This window comes from Nannobrachium achirus (assembly GCF_963921795.1).
Source record: "Nannobrachium achirus genome assembly, chromosome: 14".
NCBI lineage: Eukaryota > Metazoa > Chordata > Actinopteri > Myctophiformes > Myctophidae > Nannobrachium > Nannobrachium achirus.
In genome coordinates, this window is record NC_137821.1 from 55,301,830 (window position 1) to 55,325,441 (window position 23,612).

The 23,612-nt window shown below is 44.4% G+C and overlaps 1 protein-coding gene across 1 annotated transcript in view; it reads right to left on the bottom strand.

Moving 5' to 3' along the window:
- Positions 1-4,789: 4,789 nt before the first annotated feature.
- Positions 4,790-23,612, bottom strand: part of LOC308298149 (actin-binding protein WASF3-like) — a gene marked incomplete at both ends in the record, with an annotated part of 22,996 nt that continues 4,173 nt past the window's right edge. The window contains 7 exons of the mRNA XM_080741705.1: positions 4,790-4,947; positions 6,364-6,842; positions 7,941-8,237; positions 10,185-10,318; positions 11,515-11,559; positions 14,061-14,132; positions 18,277-18,394. Coding sequence (XP_080597831.1) covers positions 4,790-4,947; positions 6,364-6,842; positions 7,941-8,237; positions 10,185-10,318; positions 11,515-11,559; positions 14,061-14,132; positions 18,277-18,394 — 1,303 coding nt within the window. The remainder of the gene's footprint in view (positions 4,948-6,363; positions 6,843-7,940; positions 8,238-10,184; positions 10,319-11,514; positions 11,560-14,060; positions 14,133-18,276; positions 18,395-23,612) is intronic.

The window sequence follows — 23,612 nt, forward strand, 5'->3', positions numbered from 1 at the left end:
CCTCTAACTTGAGCCAAAAATGACCCAACAACTATCTCATTTACTTGATGAGTTACAGAAATATGAATGTAACTGAGTTACCAGCAAGTTACAGGAGAATGTAACTTAGTTACGTAACTCAGTTACATGTAACTTTAACTTCCCCAACACTGCATGGGAGCGAGCGCACGCGTCGACCTTTTGGACCCCTCAGATCGCGGGGATGATTAGTTTCACGTTGACTGTATATATAGATACGAGCAATACCGCACAGCACACTGTCACTTGGCTTGAAATGTGTCAGGTTCAAGTTAGAAATGATGAAAGTAAAACTAGCCCGGCGTACGTAGCCAGGCCGCCGGAGATCGGAGAAGTCAGCCTGACAAACGTTACGCCCCACCCTCCCAATGCCCACCAATCCACGTCTTTGCGTTGGTTACGCAAATCGATGGCCAAAATGCAAAACCTCCTATTCCCTCACTTTGTTGGGGAAAATGAAAAAGAAAAATGTGGGTTCACCACCAAAACCTTGTATCTACTATTTCTACTATTTCTAGCTAAAAACCTCCTATCTGCAGTCGACAACATGCAAATAGGAGGTTTTTACCCAGAAATAGTCTTTTTTTTTTTTTTCTTTTTTTTTTTTACAGCACTTAATTATGCTCCTTTTGAGATCAAGACATTCTACAGGTCTGTGGTGAAATCCAAAAAATATGAAATTTGCAGATTTTGCATTTTGGCCATCGAAATGCTTTTTATTTTTCGCCACACAGGTTTAGCTCCTACATTGAATACGGACGCCGTCCGACGCTATCGGTATATAGACAGAGATCTCAGATTGTCTGGCTACACGTCGAGATTCGAGTAAAAAAAAACGTGCCCGCGCTTTGCAACGCTATTCGATGCTTCGATGGAACATTACTAACGTCAGTTAGTTTACGCACGTGGGCATTAGTCGACCCCATCCTGCTTATAGCGCCCCCCGAGGGCTGGGTGGAGTTTTGTCATCACGTTTTAAATCACCAATATGTGACAATGTAAACATTGTCCTTAGTGCTGGGGTCTTCAACGTTTTCAGGCCAAGGACCCCTTAGTTGAGAGAGAGCTGAAGCAGGGACCACCACAACCTGTTCATATATTCCATATAATTTCATTGTTTGACAGCACAATCGTCAGTGTATTTTGGATTCATTGGATTCAATTTGTGTTTTCAGATATTTAACCACTTGAACCGTCAATACTTAATAAACTTGACATTTCACTCTGTACTTAGTCTGCTCTTCTTCCCCTCTACACCAAAGCTCTTTGCCAAAAATAGCCGATCTACAAGCTCGCTGCTATTGTGCTGTTCTGCTGTTGTGAGCTGCTATTTTTGGCTAAATTTCTCAGAATATGGACACACGGGTTCAAGTGGTTAATATAAAAAAGGAGGAAAAAAAGTTTCTATCACTCAAAGATTTGGAGGAGCCCCTGTAGTAACTCTGAGGACCCCCTAGGGGTCCCGGACGCCCTGTTGAAGACCCTTGCCTTAGTGTACGAGTCAAAGAGGGCGCGCTCGTTTCGCAAACGGGGCGCACCCCCAGCAGAAAGTCACCTTCTTAAGGAGTTCACATATTTCTTCGCTTTCATAAATTCCTTCTCAACATTTGGCAGAAACCGTTAAAGATTGCACTGTAATTCATTATAATTCTTCTCTTTTTTCTCATTTGTGCTATACCATGTGTTTTGTAAACACGTTCCCCTTACTTCTTCGGGAGGAGGGGGGGTTCACACCTACCCTACGGTTTGTGCCACGAGAGCCTGTTTGTCGTATTGCCGCTAAGCTAATTAGCTTTCCCACGTGTGTGTGTGTGTGTGTGTGTGGAGAGAGAGGGAGGTTTGGATGTGTGCTTAGTTTTCGGCGCTAATGATTGCTATTGTTTGAAACTGAGCGGGTGGGGGGATGGGTGACGTTGAAGCGGTGTGAACGTGTTTTTTTTTCTGTATTTATGTGTGTGTGTGTGTGTATATGGTGGGCGATATGGTGATAAAGTATCGTTGAGACGATACAATGTCTACATACTTGTTACATACTTATAAGGGTCAATTTAGACCTCCCTGGACCCCACATTGAGGACCTGAAATGGTCTGCTACTCATTTTTCTTTTAGTTTTTGTTAGGTGGTTGTACTGATAAGTAACTTGAAAGATAACCATAAAAAACAACATGAATAAGAATTGTGGTAAGATCACGTATCGTGATACAGCTTGGAACAATATTGTGATATTGTATCATGTATCATGTATGTATTTTTTTCATATCACCCACCCCTATGTGTGTGTATGTCTGTGTGTGCGCGCGCACGTGTGTCTGAGTATATGCTTGTATCAATTAGGCTACTTTGTGGGGGCCAAACGTGTCCACAAGAAGAGTCGAATTTAAGAAACACACATTTGTTGTTCTGTGGGTTAAGAAGATTTTGCCGCTTTGGGCTTATACTATTAGGAAAAGATTCAGGTCGGGGACGGGGTTTTCGAATTGTGAATTAGGACCGAAAAATTGCCGATCCAACAAGTCCACGACTAGTTTATAGATCGCCATTTTCTCTTCCGATGTTTTTTTGCAATTTTCAACAGCGTCCTAAAATGTTGATGTCCCCACAAGTATCATAATACAAACACGTGTGTGTGCGTGTGTGTGTGTGTGCGCGTGTGCATGTGTGTGTGTATCACATGGTAGCGTCCCCTGGGTGCCCGGCTGCCCGCACCCCCCGCTCACGCACAAGTGCAGTGCCGTCGTCAGTGACAACGGCCGAGCGTGCGGAAAGCGGCGAACCTGTGGTCGCGAGAACTCTCAGCGCTCATTAGAGAGGGGGCCGCGGCGGTCTTTAAATAGACCGCGGCACGTGTGCCTCAGCACGTGTACGTGCGTGTGTGTGTGTGCGCGCATGACTGACTGCGTCTACTGTTGGGAGTTAATTAATGACTACTAAAAGCCAGATTTCTACTTTTCGCCATAGCTGTAACCTTGTAGATCAAAGTTATTGTCGCCACGTGACAACATTGTACGACGGATAATAAACCAGGCGTGACAAGACGGCGCTCCACCTGTTACTCCCGCCTGCTTCAACTCCACCCAAACTTCAGAAAAAGCAACCCCGACCTCCCATATCACAGACATAGAAAGGTAGACGCCTCCTTCGGCTCTGGAGTGTCTGTAAAGAAAGGCAAGGCGATCTTTATGGCAAGCTTCTTGGAATTCTGAAGCGCGCTTCCGCGTTGCGGCGCAGAAGGGGACTTTTCGGCAAAGTAAACCTTTGTTTCCGCATGCCAAAAATGCTCCTTTGGATTTAAGTCCCGGAAAAGACACGCTGTGATTGGCCAGTAGTCACTTTGAGTGACAGCGTACCTTCCGCTCTTGCCTTTTTTTAACAGGTTGCTCCAGTGAACTGCAGTGGCGAACGAGGTATCTAATAGGGATGGGACGATAATCCTTGTTATTGCTTTTCGTGATAAAAAAACACTCACAATAATCGTATCGTGGAGATTTAAATTCATAGTGGAACTGGGATCAAATCACCTTTTATTTGCCGAGCTGCATATCCGGTACCACTTAAACCTCTATAATTGGTCAAACAGACCTGGAAATAAGGTACATGAGTGTTTTTTTTGTCTCTCTCTCAAATCTTTTTGCCAAAAAAAAATGCCGATCTGTAAGCTCACAACACGCTGTCGGCGTTGTGAGCTTGTAGATCTGCTATTTTTTTGGCAAATGTTCCGCCCCAGGATAATGGATGTTGGGGATATTTAGACTATCACGATAAAATCTTAAATCGCTATTTCTTTGGTCACACATAATCGTGACATTGTGAAATGTTCATAAAGTCCCATCCCCAGTATCTAGCTTTTTATATCTATGTCCTCATTTCCCACACACTCAACTTCACCACAGCCCCTTCTCGCTCTCCCTCTCTCTCTCTCTCTTACCTAATCTCATCCCCAACTCATATTTCCTCTGTTTTTCCTTCTAAAGGCCCTATCATAGTACTGTCTGGGGTGATAAGCTATCACCGCGGTGTAGTCTTTTAAAGTCAGAAAACTACAACATTACGTAATTCGCCACAGTGAAGAGCCATCACCGTGAAACCCGACATCTCCCCTCTGTTTTTACCTTCAGACATCTCCCCATCACCTCGTTCACTGATTGGTTGATCTAGACCAATCAGTGTGCCCCCTGGTTTCAGAGGCACGGTGATAGGACTTCACTAACCTCGCGTCACCAGGCCTGGTGTTTGTTTACAATGGGCCGTTTGATCCGGTCTATAGCCGGAAACCACAAGCAGAAGAAGCGGCGTCGCTTTGATTTGGTTCCCCCCATTTGTTTCCCCAATCCCTATTAAAATGCTGGAGTAGCCTAGTGTAGTCTTGCCAGTCGCTAACAGTTGGACTAAAATATGCGTATACCAAATTCATTTTTCAAAATCAAAACTACTCCGGACAAATTGTAGTCCTTGAGTACTACAACATGACGTAGAGTGGTTTCTGCTCCCGACCGGATCAAACCCTGAAAAGTGAAGGGACCCTAGCCGTGACTATGATGGCCTCCACTTGTTACCTCATTTTTAGGTGATAGCTTATCACCTAAAAATGTGAGGTGATAGCTCTTCACCACGGACTATGATAAGGCCTTCACCACCATCACCACCCTCACAAACCCCATTGTTTTCCCTCCCCTCGTGTCCCGTTCGGACCACCCCTCCTCCCTCCAGGCCCCCCAGGCTGAACCACCACCCTCCCTCCCTCCCTCCCTCCCTTTCCGGGGTCCCCCCTCTCTAGTCGGACCACTCGTTCTCGTCGGGGTCCGAGTCGTCGTCGGACTCGCTGTACTCCACGGCGATGCGGCGGGACAGGATGGTGGCCACGTCGTTGCCCACGGGCTCCCGCTTGGCCTCCTGCTCCCGCTGCTCCTGCACCTTCCTCAGCTGGATGCCTGGGACGAGGAGGAGGACAGGTTGTTAGCACCAGGGGCGTCACAAGGGGGGGGGGGGGGGGGGGGGGGAGTGGGACTGAGTTACTAGGGCCCAAGGTGGAGGGGCCTTAAAGGACAACTTGTGTGTTTTACAAGAAGGGTTCATATTTTAGATTGTAATTAAAGAATATAAAAGATGAGTGTTAAAATTATTTCATTTACTTCATTCTATTGTTTTAGGGATTCTTATTTCAGTGGTTGGGGGCATGTGCACAAGTGGCTAAATATGTCATTTTACACAGAATAAGCCCATTCCCAAGATACAACGCAACCTTTCATGGTTGGATGTGACTTATGGGGGCTAGAAGTGTTACTGTAAATAGCAATTAAGAAACTGCTGGCTTATTGTGTCTAAAAAGACATATTTAGCCACTTGTACGCATGCCCCCATGCATACGCATGCCCTACATTTTAGCACGGTAAACGCGATAAAACAAATTTAGAAGACATTTATAGAATTGGGTAAAAAATATTCAAAGATTTTTCAAAAATAGCAGATCTACAAGCTTGCAGTTTGTAGATTGAGTTTGTATATCTGCTATTTCAATGGTTAAAGCACAAAATAATGCGTACTAATGCGTTCCCAGTCTAAATGGGTTAAACCCCCTCCCCCTATGAAGAACATTCATGGGGGGCCTGCAGTGAATCCTTGTACCCAGGGCCCAGAATTTGGTGCGTTGTCAGGTATTATGATAATACCTGGAGGAAGATATGTTTTTTCTCCAAAAAAGTGTAAAGAAAGTGTTAAAGGGATATTCCAATAAAATAAAAAAATAAAAAAAACTTTTGGTCATTTTATCGTCTAATCAGGCTTTTATGAACACCCTGAACAGTTTTTAATTAGCATGAATCAATATTTAGATATTTGATTGTTATCAGGCCCTCCAGGCCCATGGCCTCTCCCCATACACACCCATTGTAACTTCAAACTCCATTTTAACCATGATAGATTCATTAGAAACACGCATTATTTACATCTGGTGACCCACTCATACTACCCTCCTAATATGTCAGCAGGCCGTGTTTTTCAAATAACCCTTTTTCATTTTTTAGTAATAATTCTTAAAAAAAAAAGAAATTTTATTTTCAAAATGTCTGCCTCTAATTTTGACAATTTGGCCAATGTTTAATTTGCCATTTTAGAGGTATTGAAATGGCCTTAAATTGTCACTTTAGAAATGTGCAAAATACCTCTTCACACAAACTTGATGTTGGCTTGTTTACTGTGAGAAAACAATGTTGCACATAAAGTTAATCATCTGGGGACCCCCACAAAATAATTTCTCCAAGTCTCCCGACCCCCAGGTTAAGAACCACTGTTATCGTTCCCCACGATGTTCCCCTCCTATCTAGCTCGCCGCACAGCGCTGCACTCACCTCTGCGTATGGCGGCCAGAAGGTCGGAGCGGGCGTCGCTCATGGGGATCATGCCCAGCATGGCGGCGGCGGCCTTCCTGGCGGAGGGCATGGGGGCGCCGTCCACGCCGCCGCCCGGGGACGCGTGGGCGGCGGCGGCGTGCAGCATCTGCTGGGACGGGTGGTGGGGGTGGCCACCACCGGGGGGCATCCCGGGGGGAGGCGGGGGAGGGGCGGCGGGCGGGGGGTGCGCGGGGCTGGGCACGTAGTTGGCGGGCGGCGGGGGAGGGGAGGGGGAGTAGGGGCGGGAGGAGGAGGGGGGCAGGGCGGAGGGGGCGGGGCCAGGGGCGGGGGGAGGGGCGGCGGGCAGGTGGTGGGGCTGCTGCTGGGCCCCGGCGGGGGCCCCGTCGAACGCCGTCTGGGCGGAGGGGATGGCGGGGGGAGGCGGGGGAGGCGGCGCCGGCGGGATGTAGTACTCCGGGATGGAGGAGGGCTGGCCGCTGTTGGTTGTTGTTGGGGATTGGGGGAGAGAGAGAGAGAGGAAGTTTAGTTTAGTTTAGGTTATCTGATCAACTCACAGTAGCAAGCATACATTTATACTAAGGCTGTCAGTCGATTAAAATATTTAATCAGATTAACCGCATGATTGGTCGTACTTAATCGCAAATTAATCACATATTTTGTGTCTGTTCTAAATCTACCTTAAACAGACATTAATACTCATAGGCCTATCAACATGGGAGTAGACAAATACTTGCTTCATGCAAATGCAGCATATTTATTATTATTTGGAATAATAACAAATACTGTCCATAATAGGCCTAACAAACATGTAACAACTTGAGAAGATATCTGCTTCCATTAGGACAGATTAATAGTGAAAGGACCACCGCTCATCGAGGTGCTGCATGCCTGAAGAAGGTCTATGACCAAAAGCTTGCACTTTATTTAACTGAAAATAAAGAACATGATTTTGCACACTTTTTAGTGTGCGGAGGCTCCCTTAAATCTTGAGTGTGCGGAGGCTCCCTTAAATCTTGAGTGTGCGGAGGCTCCCTTAAATCTTTCATTAGGACAGATTTGAAATAAACGTTTATACTTGGCATTCAATCACTAAACCCCAGCATCCCTATTCTAAGGGGATATTCACCAAAAGCAGCAGATTTACAAGCTCACTACAAGATGCTACAAGAGCTTGTAGATAGGCTATTTTTGGTGAAGAGAGTTGGTGTATGGAAAAATAAAGTACAGTGCAACTCAGGGGTGTTTTACAAAGCAAGCATGAGGCATTAGAGGGTCTAAAGTGGGTTAACTGAAGTAATATTGATACATTCTAAATATTATCAAAGTATTCTGAGGCACCCTGGACTGGTGTTATTGGGCGCCCTAGTTCACTATGAGAAAGTGAGAAACCCAGCTGTTATGTTATGATGTAGAGACACTGTGATGGCTCGTTGGAGATGTGTGGCACACAAGGCAGCCAGACTTGCCGGATTTCAGCCGGATTTGTAACAGAGTATTTCTATATTGCAGTATTGATACTTTTACTTTTCCACCACTGCCCCCCACACAAAAAATAAATAGACCCTCTCTCTCACCTGTGCGCGGCCCTGTACTCCTTGACAGACTGCTGCCTGGGCCCGTTGACCGTGGGGTCTCCGGCTCCCCCTCCCCCGTGGCCCGACGGGGTCCTCCCCAGCGAGGCCACGTGGCGCCCGGCCGCCCCGGCGCCGGGGCCCGCGGGCCGCAGCACCCGGTCCAGCGACTGCGTCTGGGCGGCGGCGGCCGCCGCCGCGTTGATGAGCTCGCGGGCGTGCGGGTCGGCCGGGTGGGCCGCCCCCGCCGGCTGGGTGTTGTTGTTGGGGCTGGCCGGGTACGAGTCGGACGCCACGGATCTGTTGAAGGGAGAGGTTAGTAGTGATGGGCAGTAGCTAGCTACAAGTAGCTAAGCCAGTGTTTCTCAACCCTTTTTCTGCATGGGCACACTTTTCATGTCCAAAGAATCCATGCGGGGGTGTAAATATCGTCACTGTCGGAAAGAAACCTTGTACTATCTCCAAGTTTCAAATTTTTACGTTTCTTCGCAAAGTAAAGCCCTGCTTCATCATACAAGGCTGTCGCACAACAGTAGTGAAAACAGCAGACAGATCTACAAGCACACAGTGCTTGTAGATCGGCTGTTTTCACTAGTTTAAATCATTTTTAAAATGATAAATACAATACTGGCTTTCAAGCAGTTTCCTTCTCAGGGGCACACCAAAGGTCCCCAGGCACAGTGGTTGAGAAACACTGAGCTAAGCTACCTTAACTACATTTCTAAGTAGAGTAACGGAATTTCTCTGGGGATAGCTTGTAGAGTAGTTTTAGCTCTATATTTAATCAGAGTAACTAGTAATATAGCTTTCTACATTTCCCAAATAGCTTGCCCATCACGGTTGGGAAAAATACAAAAAATAAATGGACCAGTCAATTGCAATAGTGTCCCCAATAGTGAGGGGACATTCAAGACCCCCCCCCCCAGGGGGATCCCCAGATGACAGTGAAGTGACAATTTGAGAACTTGAAGACATTTTAATACCCGAAATAAATAAGAAAAAGTAGTGTCGATTTGGCCAGCTATACTTTTGCCATGTAGCTTATAGCTTATAGGTAACTACATTTCTTTGGGGATAGCCTCGCTGTAGCTTTATCTATATTTAATGGAGTGTAACGTGTAGCTTAGGTAACTACATTTTCCTAGTAGTTTGCCCATCACTGGAGATTAATGACAACTCTCAAACGGTGGGTCGGGACCCACGTGCAGGTCAAAAACCAAGTTTTATGCGTCACGACTCGAGTAAAAATCGAATTTTCTTTTCCTACACAAATAATATAATAATTGTATACATTTTTACAACAAACAAGCAAATCTAAAAAATTCCATATATATAACAAAATATAATAATTAAAACTAGTGAAAAAAAAGGGTGAACAAAAGCTTTTTTCACTAGTTTGGGTACAATTGGGGTAGAGTGGCCGTTTGGCAACCGGAAAGTTCCCAGTTCAATCCCGGGCTGCCCCAGAGTTAAGCCCTTTGCACACAGGACAGTTGTGTTTATGAAAAGATAAGTATCGAATCTACCGATACCTTGTAGATCAGGTTTTGGGGCAATTTTGGCACAACATTCTTGTACAATGAAGTATTCAAAAGGTGCATATTCTGGGGGTTGAGACCACACCGGCCGGTCCACACCAATGCAACTCTATTATCTCCAAATGGCACCGGTCTGCAACTGGTCAGACCCCTGCAATTTCTGGCAAATTTGATTATAATTAATTTTTCTTGAGTTGTTTGATTGATATAAACAATCTTAACAATGTACAAAGGTCATTTTAGACAATGGACACCACACCTGTCTTGATTGTCAGAGTATAGGTTGCAAACTACCTACAGTACTCTCCTGCTCCAACAGAGGTCAGCAGAGAGCTGGATTACAGTGTGACTTCATGCTATGTGAAGCTTTATAGTGTGCATGTGTCTTGTGTGTAGGGCTGTCACATTTTTTGTCATTTAGCCGATCTGCAAGCTCACAACGTGTCGCATCGCGGCGCGTTGTGAGCTTGTAGATCTGCTATTTCCACTATTTTCTTAAATGTTTGAAAATATATGAATATTTTTCAACATGGAAACGATTATGACGATTATGACAAAATAATGTGTGCGTGTGCGTGCGCGTGCACGTGTGTGTGTGTGCGTGTGTGTGTGTGTGTGTGTGCGTGCGTGTGTGTGTGTGCGTGCGTGTGTGTGTGTGTGTGTGTGTGTGTGTGTGCGTGCGTGTGTGTGTGTGTGTGTGCGTCCAGACCTGCTGTCCGGGGACAGGGAGCCCTCAGAGGACATGCCATGGTAGGGGGAGGGGGTCAGCCTGGCGTCCGGTCTGAACTCCTTGTCGTACGCCAGGACGTTCCACTCCTGGCGGCGGTTACGAGCCTTGCGTACCTGCAATGTGTCAGTAATCAGTGTTACTTTAAGGCCCCGTACATACGGCAACGCTCTGCAGAGAAAACGGCGAGGTCCCGGGATATTTCCGTTGCGTTTTGTCTTTTTATCAAGCGTTCATATGAAGCTGAAATGATGTAGTGTCCATGTCACCGTGTGAGCAAGAGAAACGCAAGAAGCAACAACGTATGATCGGGTTTTTCTCTAGTAATATATACAGAAAGCCCCACTCAGCATTGAGCCTTGCTGGTTGAAAGGTTAAGAAAATACTTTTACGATCCAACTGCTTGTGTCCCGCTCGGCCATTTCTTTCTGCGATTTTCTGCGATAAAGTTATTATTATTATTACATTATTCGCATAACTCGGTAACGGCGCTGAGTCGGCTCATCCCCCCGTCATGGATAATAATGTAATAATAATAATAACTTTATCGCAGAAAAAAAATTGCGGAAAGAAAAGACCGAGCGGGACGTGAACCCGGGGCACTTGGATCGCTAAACATTTTTCTTAACCACTCGGCCAGCAAGGCATAACACTAATGTGGGCTTTCAGTATGTATTAGTAGGAGAGAAAAGGCTTAGCATGCGTTGTTCCTTCTTGCGTTTCTCTTGCACACACGGTGACGCGAGGGGAGAGAGGAGTCAGCTTTTCCACCCTACTCTGCGTTTCAAGATCGTTCCGTTTTTAACCCCCGAAAATGCCGTTGTCGTCTGAACGGAAGGCCTATCTGACTTTCCCTTTTGCGGAATTCTCGTTGCCAAAATGCAGTGTGAACGGTGCCTAACTTCATAATGTTATACTTTGATAGATTGATAGTGGAACATATCAGTTCGGAGCGGAAATAAGGTTAATTCATCAGTCCCGGGGTCCCTCAGTATAGTATTTGGAATTCATCAATATCAATCCAGTTAAACCACTGATTTAGTGAATGCTTAGCAAAACACTATGCTTAGTAAAAACAGAGTTGCACTGTACTTGAGTTAATTTTCAATCCACCCCAACTCTCTTCACCAAAAATAGCAGACCGACAAGCTCACGTTGACGCGTTGGGAGCTTGTAGATCGGCTATTTTTTGGCAAATGTCAAGGATAATGGATGATGGGGATATTCGATAATATCATGAATCGCAATGTCTTTGGTCACAGTAACCGTGATATGACATTTTCATATCGTCCCATCTCTATTCCAGACTGACCTTCTTCACCTCCCTGCTGGGGTCCTCAACCTGTTTCTGCTGCTCCTGGAGAGAGAGAGAGAGACAGAGAGAGGCAAAGAAATGGAGATTAAATGCACCGTCAGCAGCGAAAGCCTGAGTTATAGCTGTCTGCGCGGGAGGGTGTCGCCCGCCCAAAATCTTACAAGATCGGCTGTTTTTTTTTCCGGACACATGACACCTGCGTGCAGCTAAATATAACTCGGGCAGAAGGTAAGAAAGAGGGATTAGGGAGAAATTAAAGGACAACTCCGCCCTAACATAAACATCTAGGCTCATTTTCCTACTTATATTGATCCCAAAGGACTGTCCATGGGGTCTATTAGGCAGAAATGCCCCTGTTGTCTGGTTTCCCCAGCAGAACCCATAGTAAGGGAAAGTTAGCCTCTAGCTACATCAATCTGGGAACTAAATCTAAATGACTAGCTTTCTTCACAAATGTGTTCTACTAGGTGTCAACTATCACCTCTGAACTTTGTCAAACCCAACTCCCTTGACATACTTTGTGGGAGCCAATCAAAGTTATTGGGTATCCCGAGGGCCTGGGATTAAAGGGGGAAAAATAAAAAATGGCCAATATGAGCGTATGAGGAGTGTAATTTGGGTATTTTTGGGCTGCTGAATCCATTCCAACCATTCGTTTTCAGTTAAAATGACTCCTTGGCCATAAAATAGGCCATGAGACATATAATATTGGCAATAAAAAAAAGGTTGGAGTAGTGTTTGAATTCATGAAAACTATTCAAGATCAGGTTGGTAATCACACATGACACACAGGATAACATGATACAATCTGACAAGGAACATTCAAACACAGGGTTTAAAACATAGGGACTAAGAGGACACAGGTGAACTCGAATTACATGATTGGCTAAGCCTTAGCCAATTAGGCCTTTTTTATGGCCAAGAGTCATTTTTACTTATAACTAATGGTTGGAATGGATTCAGCAGCCCAACAATACCCTAATTACACACTTCATACGTTCATATTGGCCATTTTTTATTTTTCCCCCTTTAATCCCAGGCCCTGGGTATCCCGATACCCCCAACTTTGATTGGCTCCCACAAAGTATGTCAAGGGAGTTGGGTTTGACAAAGTTCAGAGGTGATAGTAGACACCTAGTAGAACACATTTGTGAAGAAAGCTAGTCATTTAGATTTAGTTCCCAGATTGATGTAGCTAGAGGCTAACTTTCCCTAACTACCAGCAGCTCTCATAGCTTAGAGTGGAGCCTATCACTTGAACTCACCTTTCAGGAGGCCAGAGAAGGAGGTACCGTAGTTATCACTTCTCCCATAGACTGCCTCAAACCAAGCCATCCAGGATGGCAGTGAATCATGACCATACAACCTTTGTTTCTATAAAAAGAACATTTTGAAAATCGCTAAACAAAGGGTAGTTATTAAATGTAGTATATCAAATAATGTAATATTAAAATATGTTTTCACATAGGATCAAAGGTTGTATGGTCATGATTCACTGCCATCTTGGATGGCTTGGTTTGAGGCTTAACATAATTGTTATAAATATTTTTGTAAAAGTCTATGGCGAGAATGAATGGGGGATATTAAGTGGCACCAGGAAACCACGTCCGCTGCGACGCTCTATAGACCCCACGGCGAGTCATTTGGGTTAAATATAAGCAGGACAATGAGCCTAGACATTATTTAGGGCGGAGTGGTCCTTTAAGGAGAAAGCAAGAGAAACAAGGAAAGGTGGAAGAAGACAATCAGTGAAACCGAGTATCAGTTTCAGTGCTACAGGAAGGAAGAAGGACCCGCCACCACCCACACACGTGCACACACACACACACACACGCACACCTATTCTACGCACTATCAAGGCTTACACGTTTAGACACACTGGTAGACAAGCGGGCGAGACGCCCAGACTCCACGAAGACAAGACAAGGAACCAAACCAAACCAAACCAGACCGAGCTATTAAAGCCATGGAGGAGCTGGAGAGATGGTGGTGAGAAAAGGAGGTAAGGGGGAAAGGCTGAGAAAAGGAAACACACGCTGACGCAAAAGACACAACAAGGGACAGTGTGGAGTGTAAGAGAGAGGAAATGCGCGCGCGCGTGTGTGTGTGTGTGTGTGTGTGTGTGTGTGTGTGTGTGTGTGTGTGTGTGTGTGTGTGTGTGTGTGTGTGTGTGTGCGTGCGCGCGTGCGTGCGCGTGTGTGTGCGTTTGTGTGTGTTGATTCGTATAAGGGTCGATTCATACTCCACTTTTAGAGCCTAATTTATTTCGTTTTGGCTCCGTCTAAACTATGATATGGCGTCATTCAGAGGATCGGGGGGGGGGGGGGGGGGGTAACGTCATCAATTCGGCTCTGAATGACTCCATATCATAGTTTAAACAGAGCCGAACCGAAATAAATTAGGTAGCCTCTAAAGTGGAGTATGAATCGACCCTAAGTGTTTGACAAATCTGTCCATCTAATCTGTGACAGATCGGGTGCAGGGTTCAGGAGTGGAGGGGGGGTTTAGAGGGGTCGTGGGGGCGGGTAGGGGGGTTGTCTTACAGAGCTGGACAGGGGGCTCCTGGGTGGGGCTTGTTGTCTGGAGTGAGGCCTGTCGGGGTGGGCCGGACAACTCTATGGAGAACATGGGAGATACACACACCAAAAACCTCATGGGTTAGACAGAGCAGAGAGAGAGAGAGCAGAGAGAGAGAGAGAGAGAGAGAGAGAGAGAGAGAGAGAGAGAGAGAGAGAGGGAGGGAGAGAGAGAGAGAGAGAGAGATGAGCAGGTAGAAAACATGGAAAAATACAACCTGGTGGATTCAACTCAGAAAAGAGAGGGAGTGATGTGGGGAGAGGTTAGTCAACCGTGTGGAACCATAATATGCCAGGAAGGTTTAGTGTTCCCGACTCCGGTCCGCAGGACTGGTTTTCCATCCTACCATGGCTAACTAGCCTCTGAACCGCAAAGGATACCAGGTGAATGCAATTAGCGTCATGGTAAGATGGAAAACCAGTAACGGCATGGAGTTCCAGAGCTGGGAAACACCGGGGAGAAGGGGAGTAGTGGGATGAGGGGACAGATGTAGGTTGCCTTCTGAGTAACCAATAGGGGTTCAGATCATTTAGGATTGTAATGATTGCGGTTGCTTAATGATTCCCTCTTAAAGGTCTGACGATTCCTAAAGGTAGGGTAAGTGATTTAATTGAATTCAAATAATTACATAATGGGTCTATGTTCTGATCATACGCCAGCAAGCACGGTCAGGACCTGGACCAATCGGTGACGTCTGGATCGGGGCCAGTCAGATCTGTCCTAGAATATCACTTGATTTCAACCAACATAAATCCTGCCCACGAAAACGGACAACTTGGATTAATCAGAGAGGGTCCAATCAAGGCCAGATTAATATCATAACTAGTCAGATATGTCCCAGAATAAAACCTCACATGGTCATATTTCAACTAACATTACAAACAATAACAATGATCCTGTCAAACAAAAAAAGTCCATATGACGTCCTGGTAATGACGTCAAGATCATTCCATATGGGCTGTGGTCTGGCCTAGTTCTGAACATCACCGGATGACGTTATCATAACGTCATCATGACGCCATTTGGCTTGCAGGGACTAGTTACTATAGTGTTTGGTCCATATTTGGACTTCAGCCTTATCTTTTTTAGAGAAAACTTTGAGAAAAAGAAAAGAAAGGAGGCAACGTTATAAAACTATGAACACAAAAGAAAGACATGTAAATGGAAGGTGGAGAGAGATAGAGAGAGGTGTGTGTGAAGTAGCAGGACGTGTGGCTGAAGGACGGCTATAGGGCAGCTTGGAGGTCGAGTGGCTTTTCTGTGGCGTATATCCGCTAGGTTCTACCGAGCTTTCCAGTGGGGGGAAAGGGAGGGAAGTTATAAAACAAGCAAACAAAGCAGAACAAACCTTAAAAAGCATTAAATTAAATGACATTGCTAATGCTGGGAGCAGAGACAAAACATATTTGTACCGAGGTTTCCCGTTGAGATTGGCACATTTCACCCAAGCCTTTTCATCTCACTCACGTCACTTTGTCTGCTGACCTCACTCAGCAACGAAATAAACAGAAAATAATCAACAATAAAATGTTGATGTGCACTGCAATGTAGTTTCAAATGCACTACATTGCAGATACTTTTTGAGAGTGAAAAAAAATAAATAAGAAGACCTGTGTGACATGTGTGATCTGGGCAGCTTGCCCCAGGAAATGTGCCAATCTCAACCGGAAACAACGGTATATAAAGCATACGTACAGGATATACAGCAGCACTTGTCCAGATATTATAATAAAATGCATTACGAAGAAGAGATAAAAGACCAGGTGCTTTTTGAGCTGCGGGTGCTCAGTATAGGTGGGACGTTCGCGAACAAATCAAGTCTTTTGAGCTACTCTTTGGAATGAACGATGGTGTCCGGTTCGCAGTATAAGGAGCTGTTCCTTTCTAAATGAACAGTGGTGGGAAAAGTACAAACATTCTTTACTTAAGTAAAAGTATCAATACTGCAATGTAGAAAATACTCTGCCCCACGTAGAAGTTTGGAATTAAAATGTACTTGAGTCAAAGTACAAAAGTATTGGTATCAAAATGGACTTAAAGCACCAATAAAGAATGTCCCGTTTCACAGGTTTTCCAATGAATAAAATGTAGAAACATCATTGGAAAATAGCCGATCTACAAGCTCACAATGCGTCGCAAGGCGACACATTGCGAGCTTGTAGATCGGCTATTTTCAAATGGCGGAAATGTATATATGTGGCCGAAGTGTATATAGGGTTGAAGTGATTTATAATCAAAATCTACAAAGTAACTGAATAACTAAAGTAACTAAAATGAGACAGTCTTTTGAATGGCTCTTTGAAAGGAACGTATCCCAGAGATCCGGCTCACTTCAAAGAGCCATAAATCCCATCTCTAATGCTCTGCTGCAGAGGAAACTATAACAGATAAAAATCTGCCGAAGTGCGTTAGCCAGATTAAACGTTTCACATAATATGAGCCTTTTTTTGTCTTGCGTCGTCACTTTTGGAGTGCGGACGTCTTTCCACTTGGGTGGTTCGTTTAACATTACAAAGAAGCTTTGAGCCCGAAGCAAAAAAGGAATCCACACTAAAAACAGACTAGCTATGCAATAAAATAGTTAAAATGGGTAAATGTGGAGGACAAATCTCACATTTGAGCAAATGTACCGTAACAAGAATATCCATATCTCTGCTGTCGGGCCGAAACCTCCTAACTCCAAAATGTTCATTTTCGGGGAAATGCATGAGCTCAAGTGGAGTTAAGAGGTTTTGACCGAAGGGCTTTTTACTACTTTTCATTGGTTCAATATTATTTTAACAAACACACAGACATAAAGGGTGTTCAATAGCACATATTTATGAAAAAGAAAGAGAGGGCCAATCGGGTGGAGTTAGCTGGTTTGGCAGAAAGTGTGGAGTTAGGAGGTTTTGTCCCAAGCACTTTTTACTACTTTCCATTGGTTCAATATTATTTTAACCAACACTCAGATGTAAAGGGTGTTCAATAGCCCCCCAAAAAAATCTAAAAACAAAAAAAAAAAATAGTTAAGGGGCTTTGGCCAGACAGTGACGATATATAACACACTTTATATTCATATATATTCTCCCGTTGATACGTTTGTATTGGAACAGCATTGCTTGATATTCTGCTAAATCACAACAAACACCTGGAAATGGATTGATTATCAGGACATAATATAGAGAATATAGCATTAAAATGTTGTAATTTAGTAAAGAATGCAAAACGGTTCATCATAATTCTCATTTGGTGACTGACCAAGTGCTGCTGTACTCGCAACCAAATTACATAACAAAGCATGACAATGCGATGCTAAATAAAGACAACGTGAAAATAATTCAGCAATAAAATAATAATATGACAAGTAGGCAGGGAAAAAAGTTTATTCACGCATACTTTGCATGCACGCACGCATGCTGAATTCTGTGTTATTACACACAGAAACATCATTCATCACATATACAGTACACATGCACTCACGTATTCACAAACGCACTCACGCACGCATGCACGCACGCACGCACGCACGCACACCTTATTCATTCACTGAAACACACATCAATCCTTTGAAATGTGTACTGTCACATCCACTGACCTAGTCGTCACTGACTGACTGACTGATTGACTGACTCTCACTAGGGTTGGGAAAAAAATAAACAATGCACTCAATATCGCAATATCTAATGTCACGATATTTAATAATTAGAATTTGAGAACTTTATATGGGAAGATAAGCGATATTATCGTTTATCGTGATTAAAAAACACTCAAGATAATTATATCGTGGAGATTTAATTCATCGTGATAACGTCCTCTGTCATGCACTGGGATCAATTCACCTTTTATGTGCAGAGCTGCATTTGCAGAGCTGCACTTAAACCCTCTATAATTGGCAAAAGGTACTTGCTCTATTTTTTGGCAAATGTTCCGCCCCAGGATAATGGATTTTGATTATCGCGATAATATCCTAAGTCACGACTTACTTTGTCACAATAATCGTGATAGGACATTTTCATATCGTCCCATCCCTAACACACACACACACACACACGCGCACACACACACACACACACACACACACACACACACACACACACGCACACACACACGCACGCACGCACGCACGCACGCACGCACGCACACACGCACGCACGCACACACGCACGCGCGCGCACACACACACACAATCTCCCCGCGTACCTTCTGTCGTCTCTTCTCCTTGCGCTTGTCCTCGGTAGCCTGCAGCATCTTCTCCTTCCACAGGTTGAAGAAGTAGGAGGGGTCTGTGTAGAACTTCAACGCGTCCTTCTTGTCGTCCCTGGACGGACGCAAGGGACGTGCAGAGAATGAGAGAGGCAGGGGCTGACAATTCCAAAAGAGCCTTTTAGTGGAAATATCGAAAATAGCGCTGCGACGTGTTGTGAGCTCCAGGGCCGGACTTATGCACGGGCTGAAGGCGCTGCAGCACGGGGCATCAAACCACAAGGGGGCACCATCCTCAAGGCTCAAGCATGCTTTTTTCCCCACATCTTTTTTTTCCCTCCTCCCCATTAGCGAGGAGGTTTGTTTGTAGGAGTGGTTTTCCCAGTGCCCCCCTTCTTTCCTTCTTTTTCCCTAGTTGATTCATTGTATTTCATAGTATTTCTATAGTGAAGAGAATCGGCTAGTAATGCCTGTAATGACCTACTCTGAGATGGAGTCTGCTATGCTACAGACCTTTGAATGAGAGAAGACATCTGTGTTGTTCCATACACTCTTCTCCCTGTTTCAGGTAAATATGTGGAGAATACATACATGTTTTAAGTGCTATGAAGAGGAAATTACATTACCGGTATTAGTGTTTGTAGTGTTTTTCACTGTAAACACATGAGCTAAGCTAAGCTAAGCTAACGTTGCTGTCTGTAATGACTGGTTAGTGGTTACACTTAAGAGTTTTGAGGAAATGTTTGGTGGATACTAGTAGTATGCACAACTGGTTGGAGCGCCTCAGTGCTGGCTGCAGAGTTAAGGTGCTATCTATCCCGATTGTTTGATTGATTGAAGACTATTATAAGTTTGCATAGGAAAAGGTACAGTTTCAACGTTCACTGGTACAAGGTCAACTAAAAGGATATCCTAGTAAGCTTTAAGGCTTATTTGCACAGGAAACCTTTATGTATCTCATATAACAAATGAGACTGAAGAGTTTGAAGTGAGCAGTGGTGTGTGTGTGTGTGTGTGTGTGTGTGTGTGTGTGTGTGTGTGTGTGTGTGTGTGTGTGTGTGTGTGTGTGTGTGCGTCCTCATAATGACTTTCTCTGTTCCTATCTATGTCTAAGCAGCCGTGTGTATCCGCGCCAGCGGCTACCGCAGGTCGCCAGCGCGCGCGTGGGGGGGGGGGGGGGGGGGGGGGGGGGGGGGCACCAAACACGGTCCAAGCACCAGGGCACCATGAAGGGTTAATCTGGCCCTGGTGAGCTCGGACGTCTGCTATTTTCGATATTTCGGCTGTTTTCTGCCTTTTATTTTAGCTGTTTTCGGTGCCATGGCATTGGTCTGAAATCTCATTGTTCCTCATGTTCTCATTAGTCAGAATCTGGTGGTGTTAACCTGGTGAAAAATAATATGGCTAAACCTAAACCTAACCCTAACCTCATTAAAACTATGCCTAAACCTAACCCAAACCCTAACCTCAGTAAAACTATAACTAAACCTAACCCTAAAACCTAACCTTAAAGGCATATTCCACTTTCAAAAAAACTTTTTGTCATTGAATGAATCTATCATGGTTAAAATGGAGTTTGAAGTTACAATGAGTGTGTGTGGGGAGAGGCCCTGGGCCTGGAGGGCCTGGTAACATTTACATCAAATACCTAAATACTGAATGAAGAAAAAATGGAATGGAAAGTGGAATATCCCTTTAACTAAATTCGAACTAATGAGATTTCGGACTTATGGGCAGTCCCCCTAATTTCAGTGTTTGACACCACACTGAACTAAGCATCATCAAGTCTATACTGGAGATGTGGCGTAACAACATGGATTTCTACACAAAGAGGGACATCCTTTCAACATAAGATGCTGCATTCAAGTTCAGGTGAGTTTGGACAAGGCAGTTCTCTTGAATGCTGTCTTCAGGTATGGCATGGAAAGAGGACATTTGCTTTTCTTTCACCATAGTAAAAACGGCATTCATGGTCTGGAGAAGGCACTTTTACAGACAGATCTTTCATGTCTATGTGTGCACGTACCTGGACGGACGTATAGGGACACGAAGAGAGGAGGAAAAGGGAGAGAGGTGGAAGAGAGGAATGAAGGTACAGCGAGAGAGTCGAAGGGATAGAGAAGAGAGGGATGAGGGAAAGAGGGGTAGGAGAAATGTTCTGGTTCAGAGCGTCAGGCGGCTGGCTAAAAGACTAGAACAGGATTTCTGTACCCCTACGAGGGCTCAACTTCAGTCAAAATAAACTAAACTACTTCACTACTCACCAAACCAAAGGTAGTTTTGCGTTGTTGAAAGTATATTCTCCGCGGGGGGAAACCTCTCAGCACCCCACCCACTCTGTAAAATACATTATTTTTGTCATGAAATAAAATACACCCACCTCTAGCCGGGAGCGAGCCACCGCAGACACAACTGGGAAATAAGCGGCGGTCGAGTTGGATGCGTTTTATTTCATGACAAAAATAGTGTATTTTACAGAGTGGGTGGGGTACTGAGATGTTTCCCACCGCTGAGAATAGACTTTCAACAACACAAAACTACCTTTGGTTTGATGAGTAGCAAAGTAGTTTAGTTTATTTTGACTGAAGTTGAGCTCTCGTAGGGGTACAGAAATCCTGGTCTGGTCTTTTAGTCAGCTGCCTATCAGAGCGTCATCACCATGCTGGCTTGTGGTGGACATCTTCTATTGTAAAAATTAAATTTTTGCCACGGATATAGACAATGTGTAATTGCCACGGACATACAAATGTTTTAATTTGACCAGAAACACAAAGAGATAGCCCTGAATTACCACAAGAGTTCTGGAACTCTGACATTGTACACATGGAACCAAATGGACCCATAAGGGTCCATTTGGTTCCATTTGTACCCTCTCAGAGTTAAGGGGGTCCTTGCAAATTAAACAGTTCAGAACCATTAGTACTAGAGCTGAACTCCTCTTAATACGCCATTGTCATTGTAGGAGTTAAACGATTGTTAAACATCTGCATTACACAATTGAGTCCATTTGTTTTATCTATCTATCTATCTATCTATCTATCTATCTATCTATCTATCTATCTATCTATCTATATATATATATATTTACCAGACTGTAAACTAGTAATTTTTAATATGTTAAATTGTTAATGCAATCCCCCCTCATTTTGTTCAATTGTCTGTTTTAATGTTATCTGCTCCCTTTGTCTGCTGAATATTGCTTGAGTTAAGAAAAATCTAATTCAACAAAATGAGGAGGGAGTGCATTAAGAATTTAACAGATTAAAAACTTCTAGTTTGTGGTTTACAGTCTGGTACATAATATATATATATATATATATGTCACGGTTTGTTAGAGAAACAGGACGGTCGAGAAACGGAGCACTCGTGGTGCCGCACGGGGCGGAGCAAGCGCTCGCCATAACAACGTCCTGTCGTCCTCCAGGCGGAGCCGCTCGATTGTCCACGACATTGCAAGCGGCGCGAAGGCCAGCGGACGGCGAAGGCCAGGGCCGGCCGCGCGAGTTACGAAGCCGTGGTGAATGCAATCGTTATATTTATGGCCTGGGCAAGCCCACGATAAACGCCCTGTCCAAGTGACTACAATGGAGCTAATGGCTAAGCTAGGCTAGGCTAGGCTAGGCTAGGCTAGTAAATAAAGAAAGAGAGTCGCAAACGAGTGACGTCAGCGCCTTCACTATTGAATTGGCTGCGTCGCCATCTGGTGGTGATTAGTGTGTGGTGAACGACAAAACAAGCGCTCTTACTCTTACCGTCCTGAGTTACCCAAACATACTGTAACATATATATATTAGGGTGGATCTTAAATTACCTTTTTTTGATTTTCTTGAGTCTTACCCCCCAATTATGTTCCTATGTACAAAAAACTGCTTTGGTTAAAATTTGGTTGAATTTCAAGCATATTTAGAGGTAGCTCAATCAAGTCAAAGATTGTACATTTTATTGGTCAAAATCGAACTGCACTGCACTGCCTGCACATTTAAGTTATATATTACACATTATTCTTATACTATGCACAGAAATTATATTTTTTAAGCTTACAAATCTAAACACAAATCTGATTACATGTTTGTCATATATCAAAACAGAATTAATGTATTGTAGGAAATAGCAAAGCAAAGAATGACAAATTGCTATTTTTCAGGTAACGTGGAGAATGACTTTATTGCACACTCTTCAGTCATACTCACAACACAACAAGCACACAGCCCCACTTGTTTACCCCCAAAACCCCTGAAAGTCACTGCAATATAGTAACTTAGTAGTTACTGATAAATTAAAGTTGATTTGCGGCTATCGGGATACTTGTCTCGGCTATCAGGATACTTGTGATACTTGTGCCGATGGTTCTGCACAATTTGCAGCAAGTACTGGAGTTGGGTCTCATCTTTGGTGATGAGACCACAATATTCCTGTATTAGGGCAACCCCACGCTCTGCATGATCATTGACAACATTGATTGTCTTCATTACAGCCAGAGCTTCTTGGTAGTCCTCCCCGGTCTCCCACTCATCGGGATCAACATCAAGGAAGTCATCTGGGAGATCCATCAGTTTGAAGAGCACCTTGGATTTGGGAGATACAAAATCTTCAATGTTCTTCCTTGCAACTGTTCCAAGGTCAACAGTGATTCTCTTCATATGCCCCTGTTCATCCTCTTCATTTCCATCTTTCATGGCTCTCACCATCAGCCTCTTTGTTTGCGCACTCACTTGACTGTCTTCTGGATGTTTTATGGCCAATTCAAACTGACCCGCAGGGAAGAAAAAGCATGCATGGATTTGTGCATTTTTGCAGTTTGCATTTATGTGAAGGCATGGATGATGGCACCTGTTGCTGTCAGCGCTCCACTAAATGACTTGCAACTGTTAAAATCGTTGCTGGAATATGCATCAATAAATCCTGAGGTGTCTAAAGCTGCTTCTCAAAAGTTCTCCAATCACTTGTGGTATTTGGCTCCAGAGATCGTCGGACTTGCACTGTTTGACAGTCAAGTGAGTGCGCAAACAAAGAGGCTGATGGTGAGAGCCATGAAAGATGGAAATGAAGAGGATGAACAGGGGCATATGAAGAGAATCACTGTTGACCTTGGAACAGTTGCAAGGAAGAACATTGAAGATTTTGTATCTCCCAAATCCAAGGTGCTCTTCAAACTGATGGATCTCCCAGATGACTTCCTTGATGTTGATCCCGATGAGTGGGAGACCAGGGAGGACTACCAAGAAGCTCTGGCTGTAATGAAGACAATCAATGTTGTCAATGATCATGCAGAGCGTGGGGTTGCCCTAATACAGGGATATTGTGGTCTCATCACCAAAGATGAGACCCAACTC